The 16,198-nt window shown below is 43.9% G+C and overlaps 2 protein-coding genes across 7 annotated transcripts; both read right to left on the reverse strand.

Moving 5' to 3' along the window:
* Positions 1–319: 319 nt before the first annotated feature.
* Positions 320–9,371, reverse strand: LOC105026807 (heterogeneous nuclear ribonucleoprotein L). Of its 2 annotated transcripts, XM_010898530.4 has the most exons (14): positions 9,241–9,371; positions 8,133–8,251; positions 7,692–7,929; positions 7,522–7,607; positions 7,123–7,219; positions 6,698–6,770; positions 3,061–3,096; positions 2,530–2,601; positions 1,960–2,231; positions 1,749–1,870; positions 1,202–1,403; positions 1,045–1,102; positions 848–955; positions 320–729 (listed from the first exon to the last, which is right to left on the reverse strand). In XM_010898530.4, exons 1-14 carry the CDS (start codon positions 9,313–9,315, stop codon positions 671–673), a joined length of 1,617 nt encoding a protein of 538 aa, XP_010896832.1. In that variant the 5' UTR covers positions 9,316–9,371; the 3' UTR covers positions 320–670. The 2 variants fall into 2 exon arrangements, with proteins under 2 accessions (XP_010896832.1, XP_010896833.1); XM_010898531.4 differs by lacking the exon at positions 3,061–3,096.
* An 856-nt stretch (positions 9,372–10,227) lies between these two features.
* Positions 10,228–16,198, reverse strand: LOC105026808 (serine/arginine-rich splicing factor 7). Of its 5 annotated transcripts, XR_829219.5 has the most exons (9): positions 15,843–16,197; positions 14,908–15,138; positions 14,456–14,638; positions 13,306–13,380; positions 13,169–13,210; positions 13,024–13,068; positions 12,810–12,908; positions 11,590–12,257; positions 10,228–10,609 (listed from the first exon to the last, which is right to left on the reverse strand). XR_829219.5 is itself a non-coding variant. In XM_010898533.5 (8 exons), the coding sequence occupies exons 2-8, from the start codon at positions 15,129–15,131 to the stop codon at positions 10,558–10,560; spliced, it is 717 nt and encodes a 238-aa protein (XP_010896835.1). In that variant the 5' UTR covers positions 15,132–15,138; positions 15,843–16,197; the 3' UTR covers positions 10,228–10,557. The 5 variants fall into 5 exon arrangements, 4 of the variants coding, with proteins under 4 accessions (XP_010896835.1, XP_019902650.1, XP_019902656.1 ...); XM_010898533.5 differs by lacking the exon at positions 11,590–12,257 and having other exon boundaries at positions 13,169–13,207; XM_020047091.3 differs by lacking the exon at positions 11,590–12,257 and having other exon boundaries at positions 15,843–16,194.

A 16,198-nucleotide genomic window follows, 5' to 3' on the forward strand; every position in this document is an offset into this window, starting at 1 on the left:
TTACAGAAAAGTATTTAATTATGGATTGTAACTAGGTGCAGACAATTTGTGCTTTTTAAAATTGACCTCAGGTTTAACTTGTTCCTTTAATGTTACTAGAAAGCTGTTTTTTGCATGACTTTTGTTAGGTATGGGACGTAGGAAGACAAACGGCTACTTTGAAACGGGCACGATGTTCTCCTTAATAGGCAACTTAAGAACCGAGAAATGAATCATATAGATTTCTTAAAAACCTTTTGTTGTATACATTTTGTTTAACACTCATTGTCTATGTGCATAAAGTTGTGATTACAGGGCACATCGACAGAAGACACCACCATACTTGAAATTGACTTTTATTTCTTACAACAAAAGAAACTTCCTCTAAATACAGACAGGCGTTTTGCGCAGGCAACAATACAAATTAAAAAAAAAATTAACATGGGATAATAAAAGATGCAAAATAATACTTATACAAAAAGCATTTTCCTTATTCATCAGACATAAAAACAATCCAATTTTCTGAAGGTAACCAGTTCACACATTGCTTATTGGTTCAATATCAAAGAATAAGGACAAACCGATGACTGCAAACAAATTCACAAACTGCCTAAAACAGACAAGGTCAAAATCTGGGTGAGGACTGTTGAGACACTGGTTTGATGTGGAACCTCTAGGTGATCTTGGCTGTTTAGGTAGCATGCTGAGCAGTAGAAAAGCACAGTTTGAGGGTGTATGGGTACGGTCCAGCTGAAGAGAAAAATACAGTATTAAAAATGGAAAACCATGATCCCGACCCAATCAGCCAACAATTTCAAAACGGCAGGATTCTTTTAACAACGCATACGGCCTTGCATATGAAACTTACTTGCGTTCTTCATCTGGTAATGGTTTATCATAGACAAGGCCTCCATAGCATCGTTGATGGACTCCCACTCCAACAGACCCGACGAGCTGCGCTCACCCGGACCTGCACCTGATAAGACGGCCCAGCTTAGTCTAGAACCACGGTTACACAACACCAACATCAAGAGTTTAGAATGACGAAGCTCATGAGGCACTTACTCTTTCCGGTGAACAGTTTGATGTTTGAAGGGGCTTTAACACCAACCTCTTCACAGATCTGAAAAGATTAAGATGATAACTGACGGTTATATGAACACGTTACCACTCACTTCATAGTTACTCGCGCTTAGTGGGTGACGTCGGACTCAGGACTCACCTGAGAGAAGATCTCTACGGAGGCATCTGGCTGTGCATTGAAGAAGTGCAGGACGTTGCTTGGATGCTGAATTCGGTTTTTTGCAGCCTGCTCTGGAGAAGTAAAGCGGTTGTTGCGAGAGCCATGGAAGTCCTTAAAGCTGCTGGTTCCATCCTCCAGCTCATAAGACTGACCAGGCATGATAGCCTGCTGTTTGGAAACACTGCATAGGAAACAGAAATGGGGGACTGAGTAAATCCAATACTGAACTGAACTCAAAGCCTAGCAGACCACATTTGCAGTCACATTATTGTGTGTGAGAAAAACAACAAATTGGACTAGGTGCTTAAAATAGCCTAAAAAACCAGGAACCTAAACCAGGGGTTCCCAACCCCCCAGAGCCCTCGATTTCACATTCAATACATTTCTTCACACCTTGCCAGGTGAGTTGTCTAAAGAGGACCCATCCTGGTGACAGTTCCACCATGCCAGATGAGCCCGTCGTGGCAAACGGTCTCCAATCACTTGCCGAAAAGCCACGCTGAAGACTTGAGAATTTCGAACTTACCAGACGTTGAGTTTCTGTCCAAACAGGAAGTTGTTGTTGAGGTGGGTGATGGCCCGGTCCACAGCGTAACAGTCTCCCATCTCCACCATGGCTGCCCCTGGCTTACTCTTCATGAACTTCACCTACAGTAGTGAGAACAGATACACAGGGCTCAATACCCAGACTGACTCTTACCGGAACGGCTGCAGCCCTCCCCCGCCTCAACACTTACCCGCTCAACGTTTCCATAGAGACAGAAGACGTTGAATACTCGGTCAGCGTTCATCTTGGTGGGCTCCAGGCCGTACACCATGACAACAGGGGAGTCGGCATGGGCGCTGTACTCCCCAGGGGGTGGAGGGGGAGGCCCGTAACCCGGGCCCCCGCCATAGCTGCGCGCTGCCCCTCGCCCCCTCATTGGAGGACCCATTCGCCGGCCCTCACCATAGTGTGGGGGTGGCGGGGGCCCGTAGCCACTCTCGTCGTATCCATGATAACCACCAGCTAGAAACAAGGGACCGCAAGATTAAACGCGGTTTTGATCAGGACAAACAAGCAATCCAAAGAGTGATCAACCTCACGAGTCAAACCTCTGGCTGACGGAAGGCTGCCACATCACTAGGCGAGCAAAGTAAATTGACTACACAGCACCACTTAGCTGCCACTGTGGGGTACCCATTTTTATTGTACATTTCAACCGGTCCCCTGACCCCCAGAGGTGAATTTAGTGTGAGGAGAGCTTGTGTGTGTGTGTGAGTGAGTGAGAGTGTCTCTCTCTTTCCCCGGGGCCTAAGAGCCTTACCGTACTCTGGAGGGTGGTCTCCCAGCAGAGCCGGCGCTCTCGCACGCTTGTTGGGGTTGGCACTCCCATCTTCTAAGAGGTGGTAAAAGCAGGAGGCAGAGGGAAGAAATAAGGGAAGAAGAGAAGAGCGATAGATAAATTGGCAAGAAACGACAGGAAACATGACAATGTAGGACTGCAGCTGACGTTCAATTAGAATGAAGGGTCGCACGCGAGCAACTGGCCTAAAGACGTGGGGGGGGGGGGGGCACCCTGACCATTAAGGCTAGTGAACAGTAATAACACCTACAGGTCAAGACTACCCTACATAGCACATCTATCAGTTCTCAAGTGGAAATCTCAATGCCAACGACTGGACCAATTACAAAGACGACATTGAAATGTTTACTCTCCTCCGTCCGGTTCAAAACAACTCGGTGTTTAAAACACGTCTAGGAACGCTGACTAAAGCTACATGCGTCGTCCGCGGCGAGTCTTTCAGCGCACAGTGGAAGGGAGTAGGGGGAGGGTGAGATAAGTACGCAAACACACCTCCAGCATTGCTCCCATTGCCATCAGCATCTGCATCTGTTCAGGCACACATATTACACACGTCAAACTCCGTCCACAATAAAATACATTCACCTACACAGTTTGGCCAGAGAAGGTACAACAAAAAAAAATGTTTAAAAAAAAATAAAATAAAACTGCACATTTAAAAGAAGCTGACAATTAACAATTAGCATCTATTGTATACCTTTACAGTGCGATCTGTGCGAATGGGCTACAGAATTACATGTCTATTTGTGTTGCAAGGCAAAACATTTAAAATAAATACAATTCCATTGAGTTCACTAGTGGAGAGCCACCCAAGACAGCTTTATTCAGACAGGTCATACAACAGGGGTCAGAAAGCCACGCTCTACAGTGCAATCACACATGCACAGAAATAGTTTGATGTGCAACCTAGAAGTGTCATTTAGGTGGAAGAGGATTCTACTTTTATAGGCGGAGTGCCACCAAGATGTACCTCGTTGTGTAAATAGCTAAAGAGCCAGTCAATTTAATTAAAACGGGTCTCCCTAGAAGATGAAATCATATTGTAACAAACCATTTCAGCTGCCCCGCTACCACTTCCAACCTAACAGGAATGTGTTGCGCTAAGCGGATGTGTACTCCTTCTGAGACATGTTGCTAGGCAACCCCTCTGCACACCCAGGCCTGCTCCCTCTGCAGCAATGCCCATGTGAAGAACGCCCTACCTAACCTTGTACTACAAAGAAAACACGGCACCCTGACCCACAAAACATCACTGCTAGGTTTGCAAGAAAAGTCAACATCAACACATTAAGAGGGTTTATTTGAACGTGTCACTGTTGTTGACGTGTAATGAATCAGCCATTTCCTGATATGATTTACTGCACCTTTAATATTTCATTGTATACCTACATTTTTCAACGTAGGCACACATGATCCTTGTAACAACGATCAGCGTTGAGCCCTGGACAAAACGCCACAGGGAAACCGTTACAAGCGCCCTTCTAAGGGGATCTGATGCCTTAGAGAACAGGGGAGTTGAACAGATGAAGAAAATACCTTCCCGGTGGCCAATATATAACATCTCTCTGATAGACATCCCGAATGTAAGATGACAATGTGTTGTGTAACAAACTGGGCTCAGTTTACTTACAGCTTCGATATAACGGGGGACAAAGACTGAGGCTGGAGACATTTGCTGTTATTTGGAAGTTGTGACTCTTCTCCGTGTCCATTTCATCCTTCCCACCACTCACTCCACTCTCCTTTGGAAGAACACTTTCACCTTTGGCGGACAACTGGCCCTTATTTTGTGGCAATATCCATTGTGGTTGATGGACCGCTCTCCAAGTTCCTTATCCAACACACTCCTTGCCAATGGCAGGCTGCAAAAATGGCATTTGGCACATTTCACAGACCGGGGTCCTCATTAGGAGCAAATTGCCAGACCTGCATCACATGGAAGGTGTTACACAGTACTAAAAAGACTAACATTGTTTGTTTTTTTTAAACAAAAGAGCTGCATTCTGAAAAAGAGGGAGAATCTAGAAAGGGATGCATGTTGCAAGAGCAGTATGGAGACGAAGGGAGAGGGAAAGAGGAAAGGCAAAACAGAACACCTGACTCCATGATGTATGCAGATATTTGAAGAGGAAAAATATGGTCAGTCAATGTGCGTATGCTTTCTCATGTTGTTTGTAGTGTCTTCATCAGTTGTATTCCTTCCCATGTGACTGGCTATAGACTGACAGTGATGGTGCAAATCGTCTATGGCATCAGTGCGGCAACATCAGGAGTGATGGGTTTTGAGTGGTGTGTCAAAAAAAAAAATGTCGTGTGAAACGCCAGGACCGGGACACAAGAGTGAAAACGCCTGCACCAAGGACAGGCAGGCACAGAAAACAGGACAGGCCTCGGTGTGGTCTTGGAACTGTTTTTAATCAGTATTGTTCATCGGTTTGTGTGCGCATGCTTGAACCCCTGTCACTACGGGTCCCTGTTTGGATGTTTTCGTTTTAGGGTGTCTCCTTCTGTGGCTTTGTATCAGTCAAAAAGACTCCATGTCAGCAGTGAGGTGGTGACTTGAAGGTGAGGTCTGGGTGATGGCATGTTTCAATGTGTCAGGCATGTCTCGCTGGGTTCTCAAAACTGGGAGGGTGAGGAGAGCACAGCTTTAGTGCTCATGTACCAACCACCAAACTCCCCATTGGAAAATGTGTCATGCCATAGGAAAGGTATAGGAATGTCTTCGTGGCTTTGGAGCTCTACGCTGGCACGGCACGAAGGAGATTGACTGGTTGGGGGGAGGGGGGTGTCAGTTAATCAAAACATGTCAGCTGCCTCGGTCTTGCAGTCTACCAATCCCCAATGTCTTAAGTGTTTTCTTCTGTTTGGTACAGAGAGAGTGGATGTGTCCTTATTGAAGTAGGAGCGGTGAAAGTTGAGGTGATGTTGGGCGTGGTGTTGACAACAGGAGTAGTGTTGGAGTAGTGTTGACAACAGGAGTAGTGTTGGAGTAGTGTTGACAACAGGAGTAGTGTTGATGACGACAACAATGTGTATCCGATGCAAATATGGAAGTGTGTTCATCCCCAGTGTTTCCGACGAGTAGCTAGTGGCTGTTTGGTTGTATGGTCTATACTTCAGGTTGTCTGTATAGATGCATAAATCTATACATTCATGTGTGCACTGGGAATGAAAGGAGCAACTGGCTGCTGGGTAGAGAAAGCTTCACAAGAGACTCGGGTGGGTAAATAGGAAGGCATCTTTGCTCAGAGACATGTATTGCAACTTAAATGTACCTATAGGCAACGATTGTTGCCACAGCCCAAAGGAGAATCAACATTAAAAAGGGCTCTACATTGACTTTTCTTCAATGTGCACATTGAATAATGTAGGCCCAAACAACAAAAAGTTCCAGGTAGCACAGCAAAGTGTTTAACCTGCAGATGCAAGTACAATAAGTGCCCCCAACATTACATATTTATCAAATCACTTGAGACTGTACCAAGCAGGTATTCAGCCATGAACAGAAAAGGGGTATTAAAAAAACAAAAGAAACCGCCTAACACACCCACTTAATTAGCTTAATTTGACCGCTTATTATCAAGTTCTCATTGAGATTGAGACAACTAGATAAACCTGCCTGCCTCACAGGACATCTGTTGGCACTTGGTACCTTCAGAGCTCAACTGACCACCAAGGTGACGTTAAGGAGTTTACTTTGGGGGAGGGGGGTTCCAGACACAATGGGTGGTACATAAAAGGGGGAAAGAAATGGGGGTTCTAATTTAAGGCCTCAGCAATAAAACGTAGTCTCTTATGAATGATCTGCCTGTTCAGCTGCTCCTTACATCCCTAGTGTGTCTGGCTGTGTGACAGAGATGGCGTGGCACCAGAAGACCACACCAACACTTCAGTCATAATGCCAGAGAGACGGAGCCCCACGTTAAGAACTGACCCTTAACCAATAAGGCAGCTGGGAAGAAAAGACTCCAGCCCAGCCCGACGTTACAGACAGTCGGACGTGGAGCGTGTCCTGTGCTCAGTGGCGTTACCCCTGAAGGCCTCCCCCCTCCCGTTCCATTCCCCACAGCGGCAGTAAGAGTGCTGGGTAGTGTCAGCGGGGACTACAGGTGGCTGTTAGGGTTACCTTGACCACTCAGGTTGGGGTTGGTGTAATCCCAAGTGTCCTGGTCATTCTTGAATACATTGAGGCGGGTTGGCTGCGTGAGAAAAGAAACAAAATTATTCACATATTAACCGCCCCACCCCAAACATCTTAGCCAGTTATTCTCCCCAACCCACAGCATTATGTATAATTCACAATTGTGGTCATGCCTCATAACGCCCCAGTGGGTTGGAGATGAAGATTGAGACATTTCTACAATGTATACCTTGCTGAGCCACTCTGTTTCTTATAACACTGCTTGCTCAACCAGTGAGTATTCACCAACACATATACGCTGGGAGGAGTGTGCATTCCCCCAGTAAACCACAATGGCTGAGTCTGCAGGTACTCCACATAGTGAACTCAAAAACCTCTTTAAAGCCAAGTATGGCATGTCTTTTTCTTACCTTGGCATACTCAATCTTGAGTGTGCAGCATCCAGAGTAGATATCAGCCCCATTGAGGGATGCCTTGGCCCTCTGTGCACTCTGCACTGAGTCAAATGTGTTCAGAGTCAAGGAAAGACAAGGCAGTTTATGGAAAAGCATCTCAACCAAACCTGTCAGCAATTCCAGAGCAAATGAGCATAACCATTGTTTCTCTCTGTATTAGTTATTACAAACGTTAATTTAAAAAAAGCTGGTTAATAGACCATTACAGTCTAAAAACCAATGAAAGCCAGTGTCACAGGTAGAGATGGATTTCTTTTTAAATGCTCATGGTATTTTGATCTCACCAAGGATTACCAGAGGGTAGCAAACAGTTTCACAAAACATCATTTAAAACCGACTTATTTGAAAGGATATTCCACCATGGCCTGGACGCCATTCTTCCGAAAGATGACAATCCTTTGGACAGGGCCACAATTATTGCAGACAGTGTACAGCACATCCTGTGGACAGAAGTAATTCAAAATAAATAAAAACATGCAGTGCACCGATAATCAATAATTCAGGATAATTCAAGTGAGGTTTACCGTAGTTATGGGGTAGATTGGGTTCATGATGGTAAGCAGAAGCACATTGTTGACACTTCGAGAATCATCGGGGTCGCCTGGCCGGGAGATCTTCTGGCTCGTTGAGTAGTTCACAAAAGCTGGGTGCCCAGCAATGTATATCTGGTTGTCGTTCGCGTACGTCACAGCAGTACACGACCCGTTCATATCTTCATACTCAACCAAGGCCTGGCGCTTCTTGGGCATAACCACCACATAGCTGCACAAAGAATGTTATATTAATAAAGGATGCAACCAAAACAATGTTGGTTTGGAGCGTTTATTACATGTATACAATAATTATTTTATTGGGCCCTATAAACCACTGAGGTCAGGTTTCTTGTTTCACCCAGAAAACACAACGTATAGAGAAAACTATAACCCCATTGCATGGAAAGTAAGTCACTCAATGTGCATTATTACCTAATGGCCCCAAACTCTTGCAGGGCCTCCACAAGGTCAGCTTCCGTAATGCCGTCCACCAAGCCCCTCACATGCACAACTGGAGAGGGAAGTGTCTTATGTGGGTCGTTGTAGCCCTCCTGGGAAAATAATGGAATGGGTGAAATATTTTAAAACAGTTAATGCATTTTAAAGTCAGATGCGCGCTTTAGCAACAAGCAGGAATAATAAATAAATAAAAAAAAGGTACAGTAGGTAAACAGCTTGTAAACTTAGCAAAATATTGTAACTAGAAGTATAATCCATTTATCTTTATATAAAGAGAGAAATATTGGGCTTTACAATAGAAGCGTGAACATTAGTTAGAAAGTGCATTAACTATGGGGTCGTAATATTACAACATTGCCCTGGCTACAGTAAAAGCAACCTGTATTTATTTTACCCAGAGCAAGTTAAGTACTGACTAACGTCCGAGATAGCAAAACCAATTTGCTGGCTAGGCAAGGCAGACCTAATGTACAACAACATCAATGACGCGGGCAATAACGGCATTGTAATGTTCGTACATTTTAAGATTTAAAACAAAACCGTTCGTGTGCATTGTTAGAAGATTAACCTTAGCGCAAAACAAAAGCAAGCAATAATTATAAATAATTTGGAGCTGGCAGAAAGATCACGCAGAACAAGAACAAAGCAACATGCTAGTACCGCGTTAGCTTAGCTGCCATGTGAGGCATGGCCTAGCTAGATAAAAGGTTACACCCTCTAATTCATTCAAACAAGCTAGCTAGCCAGCTAACCTTGGTTATCCATATGTTGAACATTTCATATTAACTTGTTTGATAACAGGTTACTTGACCATATAGTTACGAAAAATCCATTAACACGACTAAAACATGAACAGCACAGCAAATGGAATTTTACCAAAAACAAGTCGGCCGTTTCCATCAGCGTGAAGTCGTGAAATAAAGTTAGCACTATTAGCTAGCTAGCTAGTTGGAATCAAATTTTTTAAACGCCCCGTCGTAGGTTCGATTGTGTTATTTTCAAACAAAAAGTACTGCTAAATGCATGGACTTGTTTTCATTTTCGTGTTACAACCTAAATGTAATTAGCATAAATTATTTACCGTTGCCATTCCGTCGTCTGTTTTTAGTCTTTTCGTTGCTCTGCCGCCTTCGTAATAACGGCCTGCCGTAGCCATGTTGTCCCAGTTAAAAAGGTTGGTAGCGGTGACGGAGTGAAATGGACGGAAAATTCATGAAAAAGACACTCCTATGGGTCCGCCTTAAACGAGTCCCTTCGATTTCCAAATGGCCTAAAGGGCATGTCAATCACACGTTACATCAACTGAAGACCAGTTAAATCGCACGAAATATACAAGCGAATCTATCTTCTGCTACTGTATTGCATTGATTGCTTGTGTATTTGTAATAACAACATTGAAGTCAATTAACCATCTTCATTTATTCACTCAATAAAATCTAAATTCAGGTGAGGTGGTTACAGCTTGAAAATAGAGTAAGACACTAAGACAAAATGCATTAAACAGAATAGGGTTTGAGAAAATGAAAAACCACAATGAATGAGCAAATACTAAATGTTTTTACATATTTTAAGGAGCTATGTGTAAGATTTTCACCATAAAAAAGCAGAAAATATTTATTTTTTGGGGGGGGGGGGGGGGGGGGCAAGGGCTGTTCTTAAACCCGATCTACCCCTTAGCTGTGGATTATAGGCCCTATACGTACACCTAAGGCTCTTATAAACCAAAGTACAAATTACTTAACGGGATACCATTGGTACCCAAGTATAAAGTTGCTCTGCAAAACACATTCTTTTAAGTAATAAAGTATTTTGCAATTAGGTTCACTGTTTGAACGGAATTGACCGCAACCCTGGTATTTCAACATTTGCAGAGCTGGCCGGTTTGCAGAGCAGGCCAATGACCATCTGAATTAAAACATCCTGGATGTCAGAGGTGCATAGTTATTGACTATTCTGTGCCTCTTGTTGCTCTTGTTGAGGCCTGCAACTTTCTTTTACACAATAAACGTTACAACAAATATGACATTCTGCAGCAGTGATCAAGGTTAAAATAAAACAAAACACTCAATGCATGTCTTTAGATTTATTCCAAAATCTTCGGTCATCCTGGAAAAATCTAAACTTAAAGGAAAGCCATTACAGGTCTTGAACACAATGCCACACAGAATATATAGTAGATATTAAACAAACAGGTTTTGATTCACAAATCTGAGTTCTACTGTAATTCAAGATTTGAACAATTTTGCTCTATAAAAAGGGACAGACACAAGAGCTATTTTAGGAATGTGACATTGTGTAAGGCATGCAGTTTAATCAATGAAGGGAACAGAGAAAAAGAAATGGCTATGAGGCCAAAAGAAGTTGGTTGGAGGGGGATGGGAACGTGTTTCGTCTTCAATCAATCGTTGCCAGGGGTGGGACTTTTTTTCTGGCTTGGAGATCTGGAACGACTAAAACAGACAGAAAGGGGTGTCAATGCAGGGAAGAAAATGCATGTCCACTCAATAACCAGCCTGGCACCCAGCTCAGAACCATTGACAGCTCCAAACCTGTTTTAATGCATTCTGTCCCCTCTACAACCTGTTTTCCTAGGTCAGGAGGATACATATTACAGCTAGAATAGATATTACATATTGTACTGTGTACTAGGGAAGGAAACACTCAGTTGGCATATTTAAAGCAACAAGAGTAGGTTCCAGAAGTCAAGACAATGAAGGAGCTGTGTGTTTTGACTGATATTTCAAAGGGGGTTTATGGAAATGAAAAACCTCCTTTGCAATTTCACACAAGAAAAATAAAAGGCTAGGGCAGGAATTGAACTTTTTGAATGGCACCCAAAACCCCAATATGTAAACTGACCACAGCGCCTACATGGGAAAACACTTTTTCCTCCCCTCAAGCCTACACCATTACAATCCAACCTTGCTATGGTAAACCTCCACCTATGTGCAGAAACGTATTTAAAACTCAGTGGAAAAGCGCAAACAATGAAATAGGTTGAGCTAATATACCAGGATGTTTCTTTTTCAGAAAGTAAAAATCTGCTACCCTCCCCAGTCTAAACGCCCCACCCCCCCCTACAATGTATCATTACGCCTAGGGCAACATGGAATGTAATTCCAAAAAATAACATTCAACATGTACACCTCCACACAGACAGACAAAGACACACGCACACACGCACACACGCACACACGCACACACGCACACACGCACACACGCACACACGCACACACGCACACACGCACACACGCACACACACACACACACACACCCCCCCAGACACCCCCAGACACCCCCAGACACCTGTGGACTTTGATAGTGCATGCTCTGTACAGTTGAATGTTAGCGTACAGTATGTTAGGGAGCATCAGACTATAAGTCTGCGTTCTGATCATGAATTACATTGTGACTCTTGGGTTTTGGTTACCTTTGGAGACAGTGGCAGAAACAACATGAACAGAGAAGCGACGGATGCTAGAACTCGAAGACACACTCGGAGGGTCTTGAAGTCTGATCTCTCGTCAGCTCTCCTTTCCCACCCTCTCAGAAGCTAAGCGAGAGGACTGGAGCTCTGTGGGGAGCTGGGGGGCCTTAACTGGTCGACTGAACTCAGCTCAGCGTTCAGGGCTGTGGTGCGTGGGTTCTGGGAGGGAGGGGGGGGTGGGTAGAACAACTGTGTGCGCGCGCGTAGGATGGATGTGTCTCGTCCGAATGTGCGTCGGACGACCTCTTTAACCAGCGTGGCGCCGGCTGATCTCTGGTCAGCCCCTTTCACCCTCCCGAAGGATGTTAACACAGCGAGGATGACCCTGGTCAGTGCTTGTGCAGTCAGTTGACTCCCCCACACTCTTAAAAAATTGGCCTGCTGCAATTGGTCACCGTAGTCTGATCACGACAGATTTCTCTTTTGGGTTTTTGACACTCGCCCTCTGAAGCTAATCAAATTGAGGCTGGATCTGAGGGAGAAGAGAAAAGAGAAGAGGCCCGCTCCCCCCCAGCCGGCACCCAAACAGAGCCTCTGTCTCCAAGTATAGGTCTCATGTGCGACTCCCTGAAGCTAATCAAGGCCTGGCCAGGTCATTCTAGGAGAGGGACCTCCAAGAGAAAAGAACATTAAATCAGGTATTTGTAAAAGATAGAGGAGGGTTTGGGGTGGGGCAGTGTTCCTTTCTATAGCTTAGGGAGTGTTAGAGTCCCTGACTACTCTTCTCACTCTCCCCCTCCCTGGCCCCATGTTCAGCAGCAGCCATCTGTTGAATGAGTTGTCGCGCTGTTGCGTTCTGGAAGGCCAACTCAGCAGACTTCGATCGGAGGCTGGGCTAATGGGGCAGCTACCCAATGACTTACCAAACCCCACCTAGCCTTGTCTAACAGGTGGCAGTATAGCTAAGCTTCAGCTGAATTAGTGTGGACTGTCATCCCTGGAAACATTTATTTCATGATTAAAAGGGGTCGGGGGAGGAGGGAGGGGCTTCCAGCACATGCTTATTTGACTGAATCACATTTGCAAAAACAATATTCCAAATCATCCAAATTAACTATATTTAGCAATATTGTACAGTACTGAGTACAAGACACAGGTGATTGTTCTATGTCACAGCATTTACACAGTGCAGTAGCTGCTGTGAAGATACGGGCTGAGCTTACCTATTTCTCTTATGGCTCAGAGAGTGGGACCTGGAACGGGAGCGGGATGCCGAGCGCCCTCTGGTTCGGGATGCTGACCGGGAACGGGAGCGGGAATGACTGCAACACAAAAAACATGGTAGCCAAAATATAGTAACCCCCAACTCCAGAACAAAAGACAGGAAGTGTTCAGCTGAAAAGCATCCCTGGCTGTTTCACCACCGTGACGACTTACCTCCTCACAGAGGTCTTGGACTTCGACCGTGCAGGGGAGCCAGACCTAACATGGAAGGGCAAGTTGTTAATGATTTCCCCCCCAAAAAAACTTGAAGACAAAACATAAATATATATATATATCTTTTTTTTTTTTTTACTCTCACCTGTTCCTACGCTTGGAGTAAGATGGTGAGCGGTGTCTGCTGCTGTGTGGTTGGAGACAGACTTGTGTTAGTGAGAGGTTACAAGGACACAAATAAAGTACAGGCTCGGGGTGGGGGGGGGGTCCATGTGGACTTACCGGCCATTGCTGCGAGAGCGGGACCTATAGCGACGGCCACCAGACCGGGACCTGGAACGAGAGCGGGACCGGGATCTGGAAGAAAAGAAACTGGCTGTGATGTCTCTAAAACGTAGCAGTGAAACCTAGGCAGAATGGCATTGGCCCTCAACTGGAGTGAATAATCAACCAGGCCACTGGAAGATGTTAAGCACTATAATGTGCTTGAAATCTTTTTCTCAGCGTCACAGAATCTTTTCCTGATTAACCGAGTGATACTGTAATGTGATAAGGAAAAGGCAGTGGTTACCCATAATGAGTTAACTGACCACACCCTGCCCTCCCCAAAACGAATTTCTCCTGGCTTTCATTCTTTGTTCCTTTTTGTTAAGTGGCTTGTCTCTCTGGGATTGGCTTATAAAAGGTACAATGCATATCTCAGCCACAGTCTTTGACACCGAAGGTTTTAAGGTGAATTCCACAGAGAGTTTAACATTTTGCGTGATGGAATTTTTTTCATTCGCGAAAAAGAACAACCTCACAATAGCCAATGTTTGCAAATTAAAGGAGTATTTTCAAGTAGGCAAACTTTTGTCCTGGAAAAAAAACAATCGCATGACTGCTTGTTTTTTATTGTGCTTATGCTTAGATTAATATAACAACAGAAATAACTATTTTTGTTGAATCTGCCATTAATATCCAAGAGGCAGTGGAGTCAGAAAGTGAGAGGAGAGCATCCAGAAAATCACTACATCTACAGCTCTAATAACATAATCCAGAAAATCCTGAACCGCAGGCCCTCTATAAAGAAATTACTCTCAGGGAGAAACTTAATTACAAATGAAATATTTACAGTTTGCCTGCATTAACTATCCGCAACAAAAAACGAAATATATTACTGAAAATTTTAAATGCAGATTGTTCCATATAAAAAAAATCAGTAGCCAAAATTTTGCCTGTAACTAGGCTACCATAAACAGCAATGCAATTTCATAATTTAACATTTTTTTAACTGTCAAATTAAAGACAAACCACGCAGACAATACAATCAAATTTATTAAACAGTGGACAAGTCGACTAATTAGGGTCAACCCTAGCCTGTTTTTCTGAATAATTTTGCACCATGGCAATATATACCATGGAGCACCCAGCAGACAGGGGAGTAGCCTACCTGCTTCGGCGACCTCCCCCCCTCTTGCTGAAACGGTAGCAGTCGTAAGCATAGTGGCCCCTGTCCCCACACTGGTAGCAACGGTCTTGAGGGTCAAAGTGGCGGCGGCTGGGGCGACCATGCTTGGTCTTTCGTGACATCCCAGTTGACAGCTCCACACGGATTCGCGAGCCACACAGCACCCTAAGCAGTTCGTAATAATAAAATCCCAAATGTTTTATGGTGCATGACTCTTAAGACGGCAGGAAATTAAATGGTTTTAAAATTTCATCACTCTGAAAAAAACTGGCACAAAACTGAAAGATTAGTGTTTAACACCTGAGATTAGTATTTAACACCTGAGCTAATAACATCATAGAGATTTATGACAGGAGACTGGTATTTGTTATATCACCAAGACCCATGTTATGACATTATAATAAGTATAATGTGCTGATAATTTAGTTACTCACTTTCCATCCATGCCTTTCACAGCATCCTCTGCGTCACGGGCATCTTCATACTCCACAAAGGCAAAACCAGGAGGGTTCCTTGCCACCCAAACACTCCGCAAAGGGCCATAGTAGCTGAATGCCCGCTCAAGCTCACCCTTGGCAGCACCATTGCCCAAGTCTCCAACATAGACCTTGCAGTCTGTGTTACGAGAAGAGCCACGAGAAGACGAGTGGTATGACATCTTTTACCTGTTGAACAGATGGATAAGCCACAATGAAATTAAAACATCGGAGAACAACAACACCGAATAAAATGTTTCTTGTTCCAATCTCAATTGATTTACTGCATACACATAGGGGTGTGTGTATATGATTGCATGGATTTTTTTAATAGGATGTTTTGGCGTATCATTGGCCAACTAAATCTACATCATATAACAAAAAGTATTAATATAATACACTGTATTGACATTGCTTGATTTATGAAACGTCTAAAAGAAAGCTGTATCGGTACTGTATCTCATCATGTCCAAGAACTAGAGCAACACTATCAAAACTCACTGTAGACAAAGGATTTAGTAGATTTAATATACTCTAACTAAAATCAGAACTGTCCATTGGTACCCTTAGGGAAGTAGCTCAAACAAATTAAATTATACATTTCAATTTACAGTAGGAAATGAACGGGTTAAAATGGCATCCGGCCTAGTAACTTTGGATTAACGGGCAACTGATATTAGTCAAATCTAGGTTTAGGGAAATATTGGTACAGGCCAAAACCTGTTACTATCGATCTAGCGATCTGACAATGTCTCTGAAGTTATATACAGCGATGTATTAATCGTTAAGTCCCTACTCCATTACTCGATGTTGCTAGCTACTGTGGCTACGCTAGCTACTTAGCAAGCTTCATTATTAAACTGGCCAGTAAACAATGGCGTCGGCGCGCTTACCTTTATCCCTCAAAACAGTTCCGCGATTGATTATCGGTTTCCAAACCTTTTACTGAAATTCAACATGGGCCAAGTGAGTGAAACGCGTTGAATGTGAAATATTTACTATTTTGATAATAAATGCTTAGCTAGTCTTTAAAATTCGTCACTTCGTAACAACAACCCTGGTCACTATCAGCCAGTCCGTGTGAGAATGCGCTTGCGCAATAACGCCACCGATAGTAGGAAGAAGCTAAACATATTAGCGTGGTGGAGACCGCACTTGCCCGCCTTGATAGCAAATAAAACGATCACAGAATTTTTTCAAATGACATTTAAACAGCATTGCTGGTTACAGTGCTTCCAAAGGTTGAGTA

This window comes from Esox lucius, chromosome 1 (genome assembly GCF_011004845.1).
Source record: "Esox lucius isolate fEsoLuc1 chromosome 1, fEsoLuc1.pri, whole genome shotgun sequence".
NCBI lineage: Eukaryota > Metazoa > Chordata > Actinopteri > Esociformes > Esocidae > Esox > Esox lucius.

Excerpts from the sequence above, each read along its gene's own strand:
- LOC105026807 (XM_010898530.4), bottom strand. The coding sequence starts at position 9,315 with ATGGCTACGGCAGGCCGTTATTACGAAGGCGGCAGAGCAACGAAAAGA. Across the intron at positions 6,771-7,122 it reads TCAAGATTGAGTATGCCAAG|CCAACCCGCCTCAATGTATT; the intron begins GTAAGAAAAAGA and ends TTTCTCACGCAG. Across the intron at positions 730-847 it reads TTACCAGATGAAGAACGCAA|CTGGACCGTACCCATACACC; the intron begins GTAAGTTTCATA and ends TTTTCTCTTCAG.
- LOC105026808 (XM_020047091.3), bottom strand. The coding sequence starts at position 15,131 with ATGTCATACCACTCGTCTTCTCGTGGCTCTTCTCGTAACACAGACTGC. Across the intron at positions 12,909-13,023 it reads TCCAAGACCTCTGTGAGGAG|TCATTCCCGCTCCCGTTCCC; the intron begins GTAAGTCGTCAC and ends TTTGTGTTGCAG. Across the intron at positions 10,610-12,809 it reads CTGAGCCATAAGAGAAATAG|TCGTTCCAGATCTCCAAGCC; the intron begins GTAAGCTCAGCC and ends TGTCTGTTTTAG.